The following is an 18,780-nucleotide window of genomic DNA, read 5'->3' as shown; positions in this document are numbered from 1 at the left end:
TGTCAAAAAAGATACACGTCAAATAAGGTTTGCGTTCATGAACGTTTTACGTAGTTATTACACATTGACACTATCCCTCGTATTTCAGATGTCACAATGATTCATCGATATGTATGCTATGATGCTGATAAAGTGGTCTCGCGCACCTACAGTGCTGGTCATTTAAAAAAGCTAGCTAGCTCATGGATGCAAACAATGTTGTTCCCCAAAAACATAGCAAAACGACAATCTGTTTCAGTAGCTATAGTTAGCTAGCTAACTACATAGCTAGGTGTCATCGAAAATAACCCTAATTTATAAGCCAGTTCTTATTTGATTGATGGTTGTCAGACCCATCTATGTGAAGCTAGCCACAATAGTGAACTTTGGTTCGCCCTTCAAAATAAGTGTCATGCTAAACAAGTTTGAAATGTTATATAAAATCAACAAAAGGCAATCATTTGTTAATTTGACAAATCTGTTGAAACCACACTGGATGTATTAGACTTTAGAATTGCATTGGGGCGTACTTATTTCACTGTACAGCCTTACCCCTTGTCATTGATCCACAATCCATAGGTATCAGTCTACTCAGTGACACCCAGAGAACATTAGTTTCGTAGCTCTTATTGTGGGACTCTAAAACTATGAATTGAGCTACATTTGTTGTCATCCTATATGTATTGAACACTATTCCAGAGGAAAAACAATATTGCATGGATGTTTGAGTCTGAAAACTCTGAGGAGGACATATGGAAAAAATATATTGGGTATTGAGTAGACTGTTACCCCATTTCATTGATCCCCAATCCTTAGGTAAAACTGTACAGTGCCATATGAATGTCAATACACACAATATGCTGACTGGGAAGGGGTTTCACACAGTCACAGTCCTGCGATAAGAGCTACAATGCTAGTATTTTCTCTTCACAGTTGTGTTCTGTGGGTATCACAGAGTAGACTGATACCCCATTTCATTGCTTCACTTTCCAACCTTGTTTGACATTATCTGTTCTAAATATGGCATGATTCCACCAATTGTAACCTTCTGCATCACTTTTGAAGGCAAACAGCAAATTCCAATATTGTGCCTAATCCTTATTGTGGCTAGCTTCACAACACATAACCCAGTCCGGTCGAGCCTCATGAAGCTTGCTGGCTGCTTATAATGTTAGCTTTGGGCAACAGGGTTTAGTAGCTGGCTAGCTATTTATTTTCATGAACTGAAGTTCAATTTCAACAGGCGAACAACAAGTGGCTACCTAGCTAATACCAGAAGTTTCGGTCCAGCACAACATTCTACAATTAAACTGTGTTATTTGACGTGTCAAATACAGCTGTTCTTAGTAACGTAGTAGCCTAGAGTTGATCAGACTGAAAAATCGTCTCGTTTTCATCCCATCCAGCATGTCAGAGCTCTAATGTTTAGGTGAAGCCAAGGTTGCTACCCCATTTATGTAATGAGTTTTTGTGTCTGTCTGGAGTGATTATGTGTTATCATCTTTGCTAAATAAATACCGGAGGAAAGTGGAAAGCTTACTTGAGCGGGTGAAAAACATTATCTGCATCAACCCCTCTCTCTCTTTTTAATCTAACTTTTAATGGATGATGCGATGGAAGCTATCAAATCATTCTGAATTGATTTCGACATCCCAGAAAATGTGCAATTACCTCTGCAACCTCCTTGTAGTTGCCCTTGTTAGCGGAACTTTCCCTTTTGTCGTGTACTCCGTGTACCCCAGAGAATGAAAGGGGTAAAAGTCAACAACATTTTCGGTAGCGTTGGCGGCGTGCTGATAGCTAGCTAGCTACTGCTACTTGCCACGAAGTTAGCAAGGCAAATTGAAATGGATTGCACTAACTGGACACTACAATAAAGTTCTAAAACCAAGAAAATTATTTTATAATCTACCTCTTCCATCTCATGTAATTTGAAAAAACTATTTTGAATTGAATAATATCCAAGAAATGCTCAGCTATCACTTTCAATCTCTCTCCAATAATGCTCTGCAGCACAACCCCAATATAACACACTAGGTTAATTCTCTGATCCTATCCTATGATGGGATGGACAACATGTCAGTCCATGCTGCAAAAGCTTTGATTTGTTGGAAGTTATCCTCCGGAAATGTTCATATTTACTATGTAGGTCAATGGAAGGGTGTGAGGCCTACAAGCCTCCAAGGTTTTGTATTGAAGTCAATGTACCCAGAGGAGGACAACAAGCTAGCTGTCCTCCGGCTACACCATTGTGCTACCACAGAGAGTGCTGTTGAAGTTACTATAGACCTTCATTGCAAAACAACAGTGTTTTAATCAATTATGTTGTGGCATATGAATATATTTAGTATAGCTTTATTTAAAAATTATAACTTTTAGTGTTTCACTATTAAAACAAATGAAATTTCACTGAGGAGGATGGTCCTCCCCTTCCTCCACTGGTGTGCATGTGTCTCTTGCTCTCTTTCTCTCTCTCTCTCTCTCTCTCTCTCTCTCTCTCTCTCTCTGTCTCATGACTGTATTACTTAGCAGTTGCAATTACTGCTAAAGTAATAGCAGAAGTATTAAACAATGATGAGTACGTAAAGAATCAATACCTAAAAAAAATCTCTCCCTCTCTGTTCCCCTCTTTTTCTTTTCTCTTTCACTATGCCTCCCTTTTCTCTCACCCTCTCGTACAGGTACTTTGTGCTGGATCCAGAGCTGGGACAGCTGCAGTACTTTGTACATGAACAAGGCAAGAGCCAGAAGCCCAGGGGCTCCTTGCCTCTGATTGGTGCATCGGTTGTCCAGAGTGATGAGGCCCCACACATGTTTATCGTCAACTCGTTCAATGGCGAGCTTTACAAGCTCAGAGGTACGCAGACACTTATTGCCAATTATTCAGCTTCCACAAATGAAACTGTTATAATATTAAGTGTTTATTTTACATGATGCCTAGTCAGTGATTGGGCATACAGGGAGATTGCATGGGGACATTGGGATGTGTGCATTTCCTTATGGGTGTTTTGCAGTTACATCATAAAGTGATACCACTTGAGCAGCTTAAATTGTGCAACTGCCGAAAAACATCTCTTTGTTTTGGAAAAGCACATAATGCAATTGAACCTGGAATGTTATAACTTAGCTTCAAAAACATTTCACGAGTTGCATTACGAACTTTCATTTCCCACATTTGACATGAGTTTGTCAGAAGTAGGACTGGGATGATACCAGTACCGCAATATTTTTTGCCATGGCAAAAATAAAAACACGAAGCAGACCAAGCTCTTTGGTCCTTTAAAAAAACCTGCTGTATATCAAATATTGTGTGCTATAGCTTGAAAAAAACTAAAATGTTGTCTCTGTATGACGAAATAATGTTTGTTTCCAACCTGTTTGTTTTCCTAAGGGAGTTAAAACCGCTTTGTGTTTTGTTTCCTTGGCACGATACTAACGAGTGTCGCGGTTCTGGCATCGTCCCGGCTCTAGTCCTATGCTTGTATCCACTGATTCAGCGAGAGTCTACCTGTTGCTCTGCTTCATTCTCTGGAATGTCCCCATACATTCCCCACGAGAGCTACCAGAATAACTGGCCCTAGATCTGTGGAGGATGTAGGATCCATCTATTGAGCTCAGAGCAAGTGATAGTCCCACAGAGAATAAGTAATTGTAGTAAATCAATGCAGGAGTACAGGGATCCACTGTCTACAATGCAGATATGGAATTAGATGCAGCTTAAATGAAAGAAGGTTAAATGACGGTCCTTATCAAAGAAGCTAGTTGGGTGCATGTTGTGTTGCTTGGAAGGTCTAAACACTATACTTAGTGGCTTACAAATCGTTCCTTTCATTGGGATGGGGGCATTTTATTTCAAACTTCAGTTTGCCAGAGTTAAACCAAATGATGGGGAACAATGCCCCCCCCCCCCCCCTTGAGTGTAGCAGCTTTTCATGAGTTGACTAAGATTAGTAGGCGCAGCTTAAATCACACACAGGTTGTCATGGAAAACCTGGGCCTCTATGGGGAAGGGAGAAGATCAAGGTTCAGCCGGGAACAAGTTTCCTATTCAACGACCTTCGGCGAGTCTGCGACAACAGGACCCCTCTTTCGTATCGCCTTACGGGTGATTTGTACAGCCCAGATGTGAATGTGTTCTTTCTTTCCATGATGTGGATGCACTTGAATTCCCTCTCACAAATGTTTAAGTGCCAAGTCACTGAGAAGGTTCATATTTCTACAAGCCAATAATCTCCCTCCAAGTGTCCTTGGTCGAACATTTTAAGTTGAATTTAAGAATGTTGTATTGAAGCCAGGGGAAATTATGTGACATCTGATACAGGCGCCAAAGCACAGGCTCTGTCTTCATCTGTTATCCAACCAAGGGAGCATAGGGTCATTCGTTTTAGTCTAAGAGAGGGAGCATTCTGTTTCGAGCTTCGCCCAGAGCCATGCTCATTGCGCCAGAGAGTATGACATAAAAATGGGGGGAAAGCATGAATTGAATCATGTTTGAATGATCAAATGTCAAATTAAAGCTGTTGATTACATGATGCCATCAATAAGACACTAGGGGTGTTTATAAGGGTCAAGTCATTCTCACTGCTTTTCAAGGGGCTCATTGAGATGCCTGACTGCATATCATACATTATTGTGAAGTAGCATAATGCTTTATAGAGTCTTTGGTGATAATGGCAACAAAATAAAACCTGTAGATTCAATCCCACTGCAAAATCAGACAAAGATAAAATATTTTAAAAGATCAATGGAACATTATAAAACTTGAATATTGCCTAAAACACATTCAATCTCATCTATAATAATTATCCATATTACATCTAAGTGTATATTTACATACACTTAGCCAAATACATTTAAACTCAGTTTTTCACAATTCCTGACATTTAATCCTAGTAAAAAAAAAACTTTATTTTAAGAATGTGAAATGTCAGAATAATAGTAGGGAGAATTATTTATTTCAGCTTTTATTTCTTTCATCACATTCCCAGTGGTCAGAAGTTTACATACACTCAATTAGTATTTGGTAGCATTGCCTTTAAATTGTTTAACCTGGGTCAAATGTTTCGGGTAGCCTTCCACAAGCTTCCCACAATAAGTTGGTTGAAATTTGGCCCATTCCTCCTGACAGAGCTGGTGTAACTGAGTCAGGTTTGTAGGCCTCCTTGCTCGCACACACTTTTTCAGTTCTGCCCACAAATATTCTGTAGGTTTGAGGTCAGGGTTTTGTGATGGCCACTCCAATACCTTGACTTTGTTGTCCTTAAGCCGTTTGTCCACAACTTTGGAAGTATGCTTGGGGTAATTGTCCATTTGGAAGAGCCATTCGCGACTTGAGGTCTTGAGATGTTGCTTCAACATCCTTTTCCTTCTCATGTAGCCATCTATTTTGTGAAGTGCACCAGTCCCTCCTGCAGCAAAGCACCCCCACAACATGATGCTGCCACCCCCGTGCTTCACGGTTGGGATGGTGTTCTTCGGCTTGCAAGCCTCCCCCTTTTCCTCCAAACATAACGATGGTCATTATTGCCAAACAGATCTATTTTTGTTTCATCAGACCAGAGTACATTTCTCCAAAAAGTACGATCTTTGTCCCATTGTCACTCCCTGACCTTAGAGCCTTTTTTATTTCTCTATTTGGTTAGGTCAGGGTGTGATTTGGGTGGGCATTCTAGTTTGTCTGTTTCTTTGTTGGCCTGGTATGGTTCCCAATCAGAGGCAGCTGTCTATCGTTGTCTCTGATTGGGAATCATACTTAGGCAGCCTTTTTTCCCACCTATGTTGTGGGTAATTATTTATTTTCTGTGAGTGCTTGTGTGCGCCACGGTTGTGTCACGTTCGGTGACGAAGTTAGGTCAACAACGGAAGCCCGAGAGGCAGCTTTTGGGGGGGCACACGGGGAGATTGGCGGAGTCAGGGTTTAGACCTGAGCCAACTCCCCTGTGCTTACCGTGGGGAGCGTGTGACTGGTCAGGCACCGTGTTATGCGGAGATGCGCACTGTGTCTCCAGTGTGCATTCACAGCCCGGTGCGCTCTGTGCTAGCTCCCCGCATTTGCCGTGCTAGACTGGGCATCCAGCCAGGATGGATTGTGGCGGCTCAGCGGTCCTGGTCTCCAGTGCGTCTCCTCGGTCCAGGATATCCTGCGCCAGCTCTACGCACGGTATCCCCAGTTCGCCAGCACAACCCAGTCCCACCTGTTCCAGCTCTCCGCACTTGCCGTGCTACAGGGGGTATTCAGCCAGGATGCGTTGTGCCAGCTCTATGCTCCAGACCTCCAGTGCTCCTCCACGGTCCAGTATATCCTGCGCCGGCTCTACACAATATGCCTCCAGTGCGCCTTCATAGGCCAGTGCATCCTGTGCCAGCTCTCCACACTCACCGAGCTAAAGTGAGTATCCAGCCAGGACGCGTTGTGGCAGCTCCCCGCACCACGCTTCTAGGACGTCTCCTCAGTCCGGTGAGACTGTTCCGGCTCCACGTACGAAGCCTCCAGTGATGATCCATGGCACGGAGCCTCTAGTGATGAACCATGGCCCGAAGCCTCCAGTGATGATCCATGGCACGGAGCCTCTAGTGATGAACCATGGCCCGAAGCCTCCAGTGACGATCCATGGCCTGAAGCCTCCAGTGATGATCCATGGCCTGAAGCCTCCAGTGATGATCCATGGCCCGAAGCCTCCAGTGATGATCCATGGCCCGAAGCCTCCAGTGATGATCCATGGCCCGAAGCCTCCAGTGATGATCCAGGGAAAGGAGCCTCCAGCGACGGTCCCCAGTCCGGAGCCTCCAGACAGTGAACGTGACACCCATGTGCAGTTGCAAACCGCTTTTTAATAGTGGTTTTGGAGCAGTGGCTTCTTCCTTGCTGAAGATATGTGTCGATATATCGATATAGGACTCGTTTTATTGTGGATATAGATACTTTTGTACCTGTTTCCTCCAGCATCTTCCTCTCCTCCAGCAAGGTCCTTTGCTGTTCTAGGATCGATTCACACTTTTCGCACCAAAGTACATTCATCTCTAGGAGACAGAATGCATCTCCTTCCTGAGCGGTGTGACTGCTGCGTGGTTCCATGGTGTTTATACTTGCGTACTATTGTTTGTACAGATGAACGTGGTACCGTCAGGCATTTGGAAATTGCTCCCAAGGATGAACCAGACTACAATTGTTTTTCTGGGGTATTGGCTGATTTCTTTAGATTTCCCCATGATGTCAAGCAAAGAGGCATTGAGTGTGAAGGTAGGCCTTGAAATACATCCACAGGTACACCTCAATTTAGTGTATGTAAACTTCTGACCCACTGGAATTGTGATACAGTGAATTACAAGTGAAAATCTGTTTTGTAAACAATTGTTGGAAAATTACTTGTGTCATGCACAAAGAAGATGTCCTAACCGATTTGCCAAAACCCATATTTTGTTCACCAGATTTGTGGAGTGGTTGAAAAACAAGTTTTAATGACTCCAACATAAGTTTATGTAAACTTCCGACTTCCATCTGTATATAGTGGGGCTCCACGATATGGGGGAAACGTTTTACACGTTTGTGATCTACAGTTAACTGCCAAAATGAAAGATATACCAACATAAAGTGTCTTAGGAGTTAAACACACCAATAGCGTTTGCTGGCCAATATCACTGATTCCCCCGGTACTGCTGCTCTTTCTGTGCACCAGTTCCGGAGGTCTACGTCACCGGCTGCTAGGCACCACTGAACTGTCTCATTACGCACACCTGGTTCCCATTCCCCTTGATTAGTAATTGTATATATTTTATTTTTTACCTTTATTTAACTAGGCAAGTCAGTTAAGAACAAATTTAACCTTGCTCTTTTGTTTTGCGTTGCATCCCTGTAATTGTTTTGAGCTTTGTCCCCGTGCCTTTCATGGCATGTTGTATTTTGGGTGGAGTATTAAATCCCCCTATTTTGTATTCCTGCGCCTGTCTCCAGCGTGGCATACAATGTGGCAGCCGAGAGTACTTAGCACCTCTGAACCGAGTGCCAGCCGTAATTTGCGAACCTAGTGCGCACCAAATTTACATGTAAAATCAAGCGAAAATGTCTGCAGTCAGACATCTACCGCGGGTGGTCCCTAAAACACAGTGTACTGAACGATCGGTAGACAAACGCTTGATCCTCATTCAGTGTGATGTGTGCCTTTTTAATTGGGCTTTGGGCCACCACGAGCCAGAACAGTTTAAATGCACCTTAGCATAGATTCTACAAGTGTCTGGAACGTCCATGAGAAATTCAATCATTTGATGTTTTGTTGATGATTGTTGAAAACTTTCTCAGGCGTCGCTCTACAATCTCCCGTAAGTGTTCAATTGGGTTGAGATCTGCTGACAAAGGCTGCATTTACACAGGCAGCCCAATTCGGATCTTTTTTCCATTAATTGGTCTTTTGATCAATCGCATCAGATCGGTCAAAAGACCAATTAGTCAAAAAATGATCCGAATTGGGCTGCCTGTGTAAACGCAGCCTGAGACACACACACATCCTTTAAACCCCCTATGCTCCCTTGAAACACCTATTTCAAAGTCACTGAGATGTCTTCATCTAGCCATGGTAGCCAAAATAATGGGAAACTGGGCATTTTTATACATGACCGTAAGCATGTTGGGATATTACTTGCTTAATTTACTCAGGAACCACACCTACGTGGAAGCGCCTTCTTTCAATATACTTTGTATCCCTCATTTACTCAAGTGTTTCCTTTATTTTGGCAGTTACCTGTAGATCAAAACACTCGGGGTCAATTGTTGGAATCATCGAAATAGAATGATTTATATTAAGAAGCAAAGTGGAAAGCTGCAACATTATTTTTTTGGAACAATTTGTTTACTGCATCTGACCGAACAGAACAGCTTTTGTCTTAATAGAGCAACTCCTAGTGAATCTAACAGCGAGGAGGAACTGCGCTGCTTGATTGAGAGGGGGTGGAACTTGGTGTGTGTGGGAAGCAGCCACAAGAGGGGAGGGAATGAGATGACAAACAGAGTAAACTAGAAAAACGGATGTTTCACGTGGCATAGTGGTGTTTTAATGTGCGTGATTTATATGGATCTCTTGCCATATGGATATTGTGCATGTCAGTATTGCGATTTCGATGTGAATTTGATTAATTGTGCAGCCCTACTACATTCATTACATTTTTTGCGAGTGGCCACTGCGTAGAATAAGCCCCAGGCTTTACAATGTTCTTCCCAGCAACTGCAATAATCCCTACTGTCCCATAGTAGTCATGTTTAACTTAACTTCCATCACTTTCAGTTATGAAGTACATATTCAGAGCGCTGCCCTGTCATATTATCTCTTCACCTTAATCAGATCCCCCTACGAGTTCCCACGAGAGTATAACCGTATTATTATAGCCAACAACATCCATTCAATCATTGTAATTAGCAGCAGTGTAATTGCATGGTCATGGTGTAATACTTGAATGGCAATGGATAGACATTAGTGCCCTCTTGAGAGTCTACATTGAAGCGCAGGTTGACCTTATTGAAATGCAGAGATATTGTTATTTTAAAAGGGATGTGTAGAGCATTGTTGAGTAGTACTAGTTGCTCATTGTAAATGGGTAGGACTGTGTTGTGCTACTTGTTCTCATTTTCCAAAACAAGCGTGGCTTATTCATCAACTGAATGGAACTGCCAGCCTTCCAACTACAAACCTTTAAAAAAAAAAAACTAAACACCATCTTTGAATTCTTCATTAGCATTGGCCTCCTTATAGGTTACCTCTTAGAATGAGCACAAGAACGACCCGGTCTTCGCTAAGAAATGATTAGTGTGCAAATAGCTCATGTTAGAGACTTAGCGTCCTTTTCATCATTCAAAACAGGTGCTCTGCCAGATCCACCTCTGTTCATTACAGATAGCTAATTATGTACATTCACGGCATAGCCTGTGTAAATCAAGACCCAAAATTGCTGATCTAAATGCGTTGCAGACTCTGAACTGAGACGTTTTGAAAGGAAAATATATGTTTATGGTGTAGAAGGAATCAATGGGGGAGGGAATAGCCTGCATGAACAGAGCCTTCGCTTGAGTGCAGAGGAGCTATTCGCTGGAGAAGGTACTGTTTTAAGTTTCACATTGACATTCGTGTGTGTGTGTGTGTGTGTGTGTGTCTCTGAATCTGTCCTAGTGTTCCTCTCGTGCCACTTCACTCAAGCGACATTTCGGGTGCTTGAAAAACAGTGAAGGGCTTAAGTGATTGACAGACACTCATGTCAGTGCTCAAATTGAGGCCATTATCATTCCAAGAAATGACTCGTTCTCGAGCTTAACTCACATGAATAGATTTAACATTCAGTACTTCACCATTCATGATCAACCTGCCCATTGTTTTAGTTAATCACTACTAGGGACTCCAGGAGTCCAGACAATGCTGCTATATTCGGTTAAGTTGCCAATTAAATTTTTTTTTTTTTCTCCATGGGTGGGGACTTGAGACTTTGGTACATAAAATTAAATTGTATCACACAGAATAGGTTGAGATGCTGAATTACTCTTGAACTAAAGTTTTACCAATCACTCCGGATGATCAGCCCAATTGGTGTAGATAGTCTAGGTCAGTGGTTCCCAGAATGTTTATAGTCCCGTACCCCTTCAAACATTCAACCTCCAGCTGTGTACCCTCTCTAGCACCAGGGTCAGCGCACTCTCAAATGTTGTTTTTTGCCCCCCCGCGGTGACTATTAAAACCTTCCCCAACCAGAAACTGTGGATTTATGGTAGCATCACAGCAAAATTGAAAGTGCGAACCACTGCTTTTAAACATGGCGACCGGAAACATGACGGAATACAAACAGTGTAGCTATTCCATCCGCAAGGCAATCAAACAAGCTACGCGTCAGTATATATTCAAAGTAGAGTCGCAATTCAATGGCTCAGACACGAGATGTATGTGGCAGGGTCTACAGTCAATCACGGATTACAAAAAGAAAACCATCTCTGTCGTGGACATTGACGTCTTGCTCCCAGACAAATTAAACAACTTCTTTGCTTGCTTTGAGGACAATAAAGTGCCACTGACACGGCCTGCTACCAAAACCTGCGGGCTCTCCTTCACCGCAGCCAACGTGAGTAAAACATTTAAACGTGTTAACCCTCGCAAGGCTGCCGGCCCAGATGGCATCCCTAGCCGCGTCCTCAGAGCATGCGCAGACTAGCTGGGCGGTGTGTTTACGGACATAATCAATCTCTATCCCAGTTTGCTGTTCCCACATGCTTCAAGAGGGCCACCATTGTTCCTGTTCCCAAGAAAGCTAAGGTAACTGAGCTAAATGACTATCCCCACATAGCACTCACTTCCGTCATCATTAAGTGCTTTGAGAGACTAGTCAAGGATCATATCACCTCCACCCTACCTGACACCCTAGACCCACTCCAACTTGTTTACCGTCCCAATAGGTCCACAGACAACGCAATCACACTGCACACTGCCCTAACCCATCTGGACAAGAGGAATGCCTATGTAAGAATGCTGTTCATCGATTACAGCTCAGCATTTAACACAATAGTACCCTCAACTCGTCATTAAGCTCGAGACACTGGGTCTCGATCCCGCCCTGTGCAACTGGGTCCTGGACTTTCTGACGGGCAGCCCACAGGTGGTGATGGTAGGAAACATCTCCACCCCTCTGATCCTCAACACTGGGGCCCCACAAGGGTGCATTCTCAGCCCTCTCCTGTACTCCCTGTTCACCCATGACTGCATGGCCATGCACGCCTCCAACTCAATCGTCAAGTTTGCAGACGACGCTACAGTGGTAGGCCTGATTACCAACAATGACGAGACGGCCTACAGGGAGGAGGTAAGGGCCCTCGGAGTATGGTGTCAGGAAAATAGCCTCACACTCAACGTCAACAAAACAAAGGAGATGATCGTGGACTTAAGGAAACAGCAGAGGGAGCATCCCCCTATCCACATCGATGGATCAGTAGTGGAAAGTTTTAAGTTCGTTGGCGTACACATCATGGACAAACTGAAATGGTCCACCCACACAGGCAGCGTGGTGAAGAATGTGCAATCTCGCCTCTTCAACCTCAGGAGGCTGAAGAAATGTTGCTTGTCACCAAAAACACTCACAAACTTTTACAGATGCACAATCGAGAGCATCCTGACGAGCTGTATCACCGTCTGGTACGGCAACTGCTCCGCCCACATCCGTAAGGCTCTCCAGAGGGTAGTGAGGTCTGCACAACGCATCACCGGGAGCAAACTACCTGTCCTCCAGGACCCCTACACCACCCGATGTCACATGAAGGCCAAAAAGATCATCAAGAACAACAACCACCAGAGCCACTGCCGGTCCACCCTGCTATCATCCAGAAGGCGAGGTCAGTACAGGTGCATCAAAGCTAGGACCGAGAGATTATTTCGATATAGAGAGAACCTACTTTGATGCGAAAAGTGCAAATCAATCTCAGAAAAACAGCAAAGAACCTTGTGAAGATGCTGGAGGAAACAGGTACAAAAGTATCTATATCCACAGTAAAACGAGTCCCATATCGACATAACATGAAAGGCCGCTCAGCAAGGAAGAAGCCACTGCTCCAAAACTGTCATAGAAAGCCAGACTACGGTTTGCAACTGCACATAGGGACAAAGATCGTACATTTGGAGAAATGTCTTCTGGTCTGATGAAACAAAAATAGAACTGTTTGGCCATAATGACCATTGTTATGTTTGGCGGAAAAAGGAGGATGCTTACAAGACGAAGAACAGCATCCCAAACGTGAAGCACGGGGGTGGCAGCATCATGTTGTGGGGGTGCTTTGCTGCAGGAGGGACTGGTGCACTTCACAAAATAGATGGCAACATGAGGGAGGAAAATTGTGGATATATTGAAGAAACATCTCAAGAAATCTGTCAGGAAGTTTGGAAGCTTGGTCACAAATGGGTCTTCCAAATGGACAATGACCCCAAGCATTCTTCCAAAGTTGTGGCAAAGTCAGTGTGTTGGAGTGGTCATCACAAAGCCCTGACCTCAATCATATAGAAAATGTGTGGGCAGAACTGAAAAAGTGTGTGTGAGCAAGGCCTACAAATCTGACTCAGTTACACCAGCTCTGTCAGGAGGCATGGGCCAAAATTCACCCAACTTATTGTGGGGAGCTTGTGGAAGGCTACCCAAAACGAAACATTTGACCCAAGTTAAACAATTTAATGGCAATGCTACCAAATACTAATTGAGTGTATGTAAACTTCTGACCACTGGGAATGTGATGAACGAAATAAAAGCTGAAATAAATAATTCTCTCTACTATTATTCTGACATTTCACATTCTTAAAATACAGTGGTGATCCTAACTGACCTGAGACAGGGAATTTTTACTAGGATAAAATGTCAGGAATTGTGAAAAATTGAGTTTAAATGTATTTGGCTAAGGTGTATGTAAACTCTAATATGCATATGATCATTTTTGTTAATCACCCTAGAAAGCTCTGTCCATTTCGTTGTGTTAGGCTTTGAAACAACATTGACAGCAACCATGATGTCAGTGGTTAGAGGGACGATGGAGCCCTGAGTACCAGGCCATCAGCGACCTGATGGTCGTTAACTAGCTGGGTACTACCAGCACGTGTCCAGATTGCATAAGAGTTCATGTGGAATTTTACTGCGGTCATGACTACCGACAGCCCTACCAGTGAGTCACTTTTTTACATGGTTGGTGTTTGGATAGCAGGCCGTCTTTGGGCCTGTGAGAGCTCCTCACACAGACACCGATGCATACCCTGACCCTTTAATAGAATACACAGCACATTGGTTGATAATGTGTCAGACACAAATTGGATGTCAATCTGAAATGTGATAGTCATCACAAAATGTATGTCATTATGTTTTGCATATCTATTGACATGACCATGAACTCGTGTAATGATGATGTCCTATTTCTCCCATTGTGATGATGATGGTTATCGGAAATGAACATTTGATTCTCTCCTTTTGTTTCTCCGTAGCATCCAATGCCAAAGAGCAGCGATTCTGGATGAACCAACTCCAAGCATGTGCCAGACGCCACTCTGACAGCAGTGCCAAGGTGTTTACAACGCGTGCACACACACACACACACACACTGCAGTCACAACTAAGCTCTAGCTCCTGGCATATGTCCCTAAGGAAGAGCGTGCAGTGACAGGGAAGCCTTGACTTCCCTTTAGTGTTGAATATACCACTGAGTTTACAAATCGCATCGCAGGCATTTCCCTCTTCTGTAAGCACAGCTCAGATTTATATAATTACTTGGGTTCAGGCACTTGGAGGAAATGAAATTGCTGTTAATATGGCTTTGTACAAAGGGCTTGAATGGACAACTATGGTATTAGTGTAGGGGTCAGGAGTGGGAGAAAGGCTGTAGTTTGAGAAAGCAGCTTTGTGGTTGTGAGATTTTGTCGCAAACCACTGTGCTTTTGTTGGGTGCATTGTTGGCACACAGCAAATGTTCTTTTCTATAGTGGTTGGATTTTGGAAATATTTAGCTTTCCTGCAGCCTCAATGCACACAGCAGGCAAAACTAGTTAGCATTCATATACAGTGCATTCGGGAGGTACGTTACAGCCTTATTCTAAAGTAGAATTAGCCTTATTTTTTGTCGATTTTCCTCTTCAATCGACACACAATACCCCATAATGACACAGCAAAATCTGTTTTTTTAGAAATATTTGCAAATGTATTAAAATTTAAAAACTTAAATAACTTATTAACATAAGTATTCAGACCCTTTGCTATGAGACTCAAAATTAAGCTCTGGTGCATCCTGTTTCCATTTACCTGTGGTAAATTAAATTGATTGGACATCATTTTGTAAAGGCGCACACATCTGTCTATATAAGGTCCCACAGTTGACAGTGCATGTCAGAGCAAAAACCAAGCCATGAGGTCAAAGAAATTGTCCGTAGAGCTCCGAGACAGGATTGTGTCGAGGCAACGATCTAGGGAAGGGTACCAAAAAAAAATGTGTGCAGCATTGAAGGTCCCCAAGAACACAGTGGCCCCCATCATTCTTACATGGAAGAAGTCTGTAACCACCAAGATTCTTCCTAGAGCTGGCCACTCGGCCAAACTGAGCAATCGGGGGAAATGGGCTTTGGTCAGGGAGGTGACCAAGAACCCTAGTCACTCTGACAGAGCTCCAAAGTTACTCTATGGAGATGGGAGAACCTTCCAGAAGGACAACCATCTCTCAACCACTCCACCAATCAGGACATTATGGTAGAGTGGCCACCGACAACCTGCTTGGAGTTTGCCAAAAGGCACCTAAAGGACTGTCAGACCATGAATGCCAAGTGTTATGTCTGGAGGAAACCTGGCACCATGACTACAGTGAAGCATGGTGGTGGCAGCATCATGCTGTAGGGATGTTTTTCAGCGGCAAGGATTGGAAGGCCAGTCAGGATCAAGGAAAAGATGAACGGAGCAAAGTACAGAGATCCTTGATGAAAACCTGCTCCAAAGCACTCAGACTGGGGCAAAGGTTCTCCTTCCAACAGGACAATGACCCTAAGCACACAGACAAGACAACACAGGAGTGGCTTCGGGACAAGTCTCTGAATGTTCTTGAGTGGCCCAGCCAGAGCCTGGACTTGATCCCGATCGAAAGTCTCTGGAGAGACCTGAAAATAGCTGTGCAGTGATGCTCCCCATCCAACTTGACCGAGCTTGAGAAGATATGCAGAGAAGAATGGGAGAAACGCCCCAAATATATGTGTGCCAAGCTTGTAGCGTCATAACCAAGAAGACTCAAGGTTGTAATTGCTGCCAAAGGAGCTTCAACAAAGTACTGAGTAAAGGATCTGAATACTTATGTAAATGTGATATTTCCATTTAAAAAAATATATAAATACAGTACCAGTCCATAGTTTGGACAAACCTACTCATTCAAGGTTTAACATTTATTTGTACTATTTTCTACATTGTAGAATAATAGGGGAGACCTCAAAACTATGAAATAACACATATGGAATCATGTAGTAACCAAAAAAGTGTTAAACACATTTTTCGAAGTACAGTGGGGCAAAAAGGTATTTAGTCAGCCACCAATTGTGCAAGTTCTCCCACTTAAAAAGATGAGAGAGGCCTGTAATTTTCATCATAGGTACACTTCAACTATGACAGACAAAATGAGAAAATAAATCCAGAAAATCACATTGTAGGATTTTTAATGAATTTATTTGCAAATTATGGTGAAAATAAGTATTTGGTCAATAACAAAAGTTTATCTCAATACTTTGTTATATACCCTTTGTTGGCAATGACAGAGGTGAAACGTTTTCTGTAAGTCTTCACAAGGTTTTCACACACTGTTGCTGGTATTTTGGCCCATTCCTCCATGCAGATCTCCTCTAGAGCAGTGATGTTTTGGGGCTGTTGCTGGGCAACACGGACTTTCAACTCCCTCCAAAGATTTTCTATGGGGTTGAGATCTGGAGACTGGCTAGGCCCGGGCGGTGTGTTTGGGATCATTGTCATGCTGAAAGACCCAGCCACGTTTCATCTTCAATGCCCTTGCTGATGGAAGGAGGTTTTCACTCAAAATCTCACGATACATGGCCCCATTCATTCTTTCCTTTACACGGATCAGTCGCTCTGGTCCCTTTGGAGAAAAATAGCCCCAAAGCATGATGTTTCCAAATCAAATGTATTTATATAGCCCTTCGTACATCATCTGATATCTCAAAGTGCTGTACAGAAACCCAGCCTAAAACCCCAAACAGCAAGCAATGCAGGTGTAGAAGCACGGTGGCTAGGAAAAACTCCCTAGAAAGGCCAAAACCTAGGAAGAAACCTAGAGAGGAACCAGGCTATGTGGGTTGGCCAGTCCTCTTCTGGCTGTGCCGGGTGGAGATTATAACAGAACATGGCCAAGATGTTCAAATGTTCAAAAATGACCAGCATGGTCAAATAATAATAATCACAGGCAGAACAGTTGAAACTGGAGCAGCAGCATGGCCAGGTGGACTGGGGACAGCAAGGAGTCATCATGTCAGGTAGTCCTGAGGCATGGTCCTAGGGCTCATGTCCTCCAAGAGAGAGAAAGAGAGAAAGAGAGAATTAGAGAGAGCATACTTAAATTCACACAGGACACCGGATAGGACAGGAGAAGTACTCCAGATATAACAAACTGACCCTAGCCCCCCGACACATAAACTACTGCAGCATAAATACTGGAGGCTGAGACAGGAGGGGTCAGGAGACACTGTGGCCCCATCCGAGGACACCCCCGGACAGGGCCAAACAGGAAGGATATAACCCCACCCACTTTGCCAAAGCACAGCCCCCACACCACTAGAGGGATATCTTCAACCACCAACGTACCATCCTGAGACAAGGCCGAGTATAGCCCACAAAGATCTCCGCCACGGCACAACCCAAGGGGGGGGGGGCGCCAACCCAGACAGGAAGATCACATCAGTGACTCAACCCACTCAAGTGACGCTCCCCTCCTAGGGACGGTATGAAAGAGCCCTAGCAAGCCAGTGACTCAGCCCCTGTAATAGGGTTAGAGGCAGAGAATCCCAGTGGAAAGAGGGGAACCGGCCAGGCAGAGACAACAAGGGCAGTTCGTTGCTCCAGAGCCTTTCCGTTCACCTTCACACTCCTGGGCCAGACTACACTCAATCATATGACCCACTGAAGAGATGAGTCTTCAGTAAAGACTTAAATGTTGAGACCGAGTTTGCGTCTCTCACATGGGTAGGCAGACCATTCCATAAAAATGGAGCTCTGTAGGAGAAAGCCCTGCCTCCAGCTGTTTGCTTAGAAATTCTAGGGACAGTTAGGAGGCCTACGTCTTGTGACCGTAGCGTATGTGTAGGATGTATGGCAGGACCAAATCAGAGAGATTGGTAGGAGCAAGCCCATGTAATGCTTTGTAGGTTAGAAGTAAAACCTTGAAATCAGCCCTTGCCTTGACAGGAAGCCAGTGTAGGGAGGCTAGCACTGGAGTAATATGATCAACTTTTTTGGTTCTAGTCAGGATTCTAGCAGCCGTATTTAGCACTAACTGAAGTTTATTTAGTGCTTTATCCGGGTAGCCGGAAAGTAGAGCATTGCAGTAGTCTAACCTAGAAGTGACAAAAGAATGGATTAATTTTTCTGCATCATTTTTGGACAAAGTTTCTGATTTGCGCAATGTTACGTGGATGGAAAAAAGCTGTCCTTGAAACAGTCTTGATATGTTCTTCAAAAGAGAGATCAGGGTACAGAGTAACGCCGAGGTCCTTCACAGTTTTATTTGAGACGACTGTACAACCATTAAGATTAATTGTCAGATTCAACAGAAGATCTCTTTGTTTCTTGGGACCTAGAACAAGCATCTCTGTTTAGTCCGAGTTTAAAAGTAGAAAGTTTGCAGCCATCCACTTATGTCTGAAACACATGCTTCTAGCGAGGGCAATTTTGGGGCTTCACCATGTTTCATTGAAATGTACAGCTGCGTGTCATCCGCATAGCAGTGAAAGTTAACATTATGTTTTCGAATGACATCCCCAAGAGGTAAAATATATCGTGAAAACAATAGTGATCCTAAAACGGAACCTTGAGGAACACCGAAATTTACAGTTGATTTGTCAGAGGACAAACCATTCACAGAGACAAACTGATATCTTTCCGACAGATGAGATCTAAACCAGGCCAGAACACAGGAAGCAGCTCTTTCAGTAGGTTAGTTGGAATAGGGTCCAGTATGCAGCTTGAAGGTTTAGAGGCCATGATTATTTTCATCATTGTGTCAAGAGATATAGTACTAAAACACGTGAGCGTCTCTCTTGATCCTAGGTCCTGGCA

At 43.6% G+C, this 18,780-nt stretch overlaps 1 protein-coding gene across 1 annotated transcript in view; it reads left to right on the top strand.

Moving 5' to 3' along the window:
* The window catches only part of LOC115128233 (oxysterol-binding protein-related protein 10-like), a 150,899-nt gene that overhangs the window by 24,992 nt on the left and 107,127 nt on the right, over positions 1–18,780 (top strand). Inside the window, exons 2-3 of the mRNA XM_029657907.2 lie at positions 2,661–2,836; positions 13,956–14,035. Of these exons, the coding sequence (XP_029513767.2) occupies positions 2,661–2,836; positions 13,956–14,035 (256 nt within the window). The remainder of the gene's footprint in view (positions 1–2,660; positions 2,837–13,955; positions 14,036–18,780) is intronic.

This window comes from Oncorhynchus nerka, linkage group LG4 (assembly GCF_034236695.1).
Source record: "Oncorhynchus nerka isolate Pitt River linkage group LG4, Oner_Uvic_2.0, whole genome shotgun sequence".
Lineage (NCBI taxonomy): Eukaryota > Metazoa > Chordata > Actinopteri > Salmoniformes > Salmonidae > Oncorhynchus > Oncorhynchus nerka.
The sequence above is the reverse complement of the archived record's forward strand: the minus strand, read 5'-3'. Positions and strand labels throughout refer to the sequence as shown.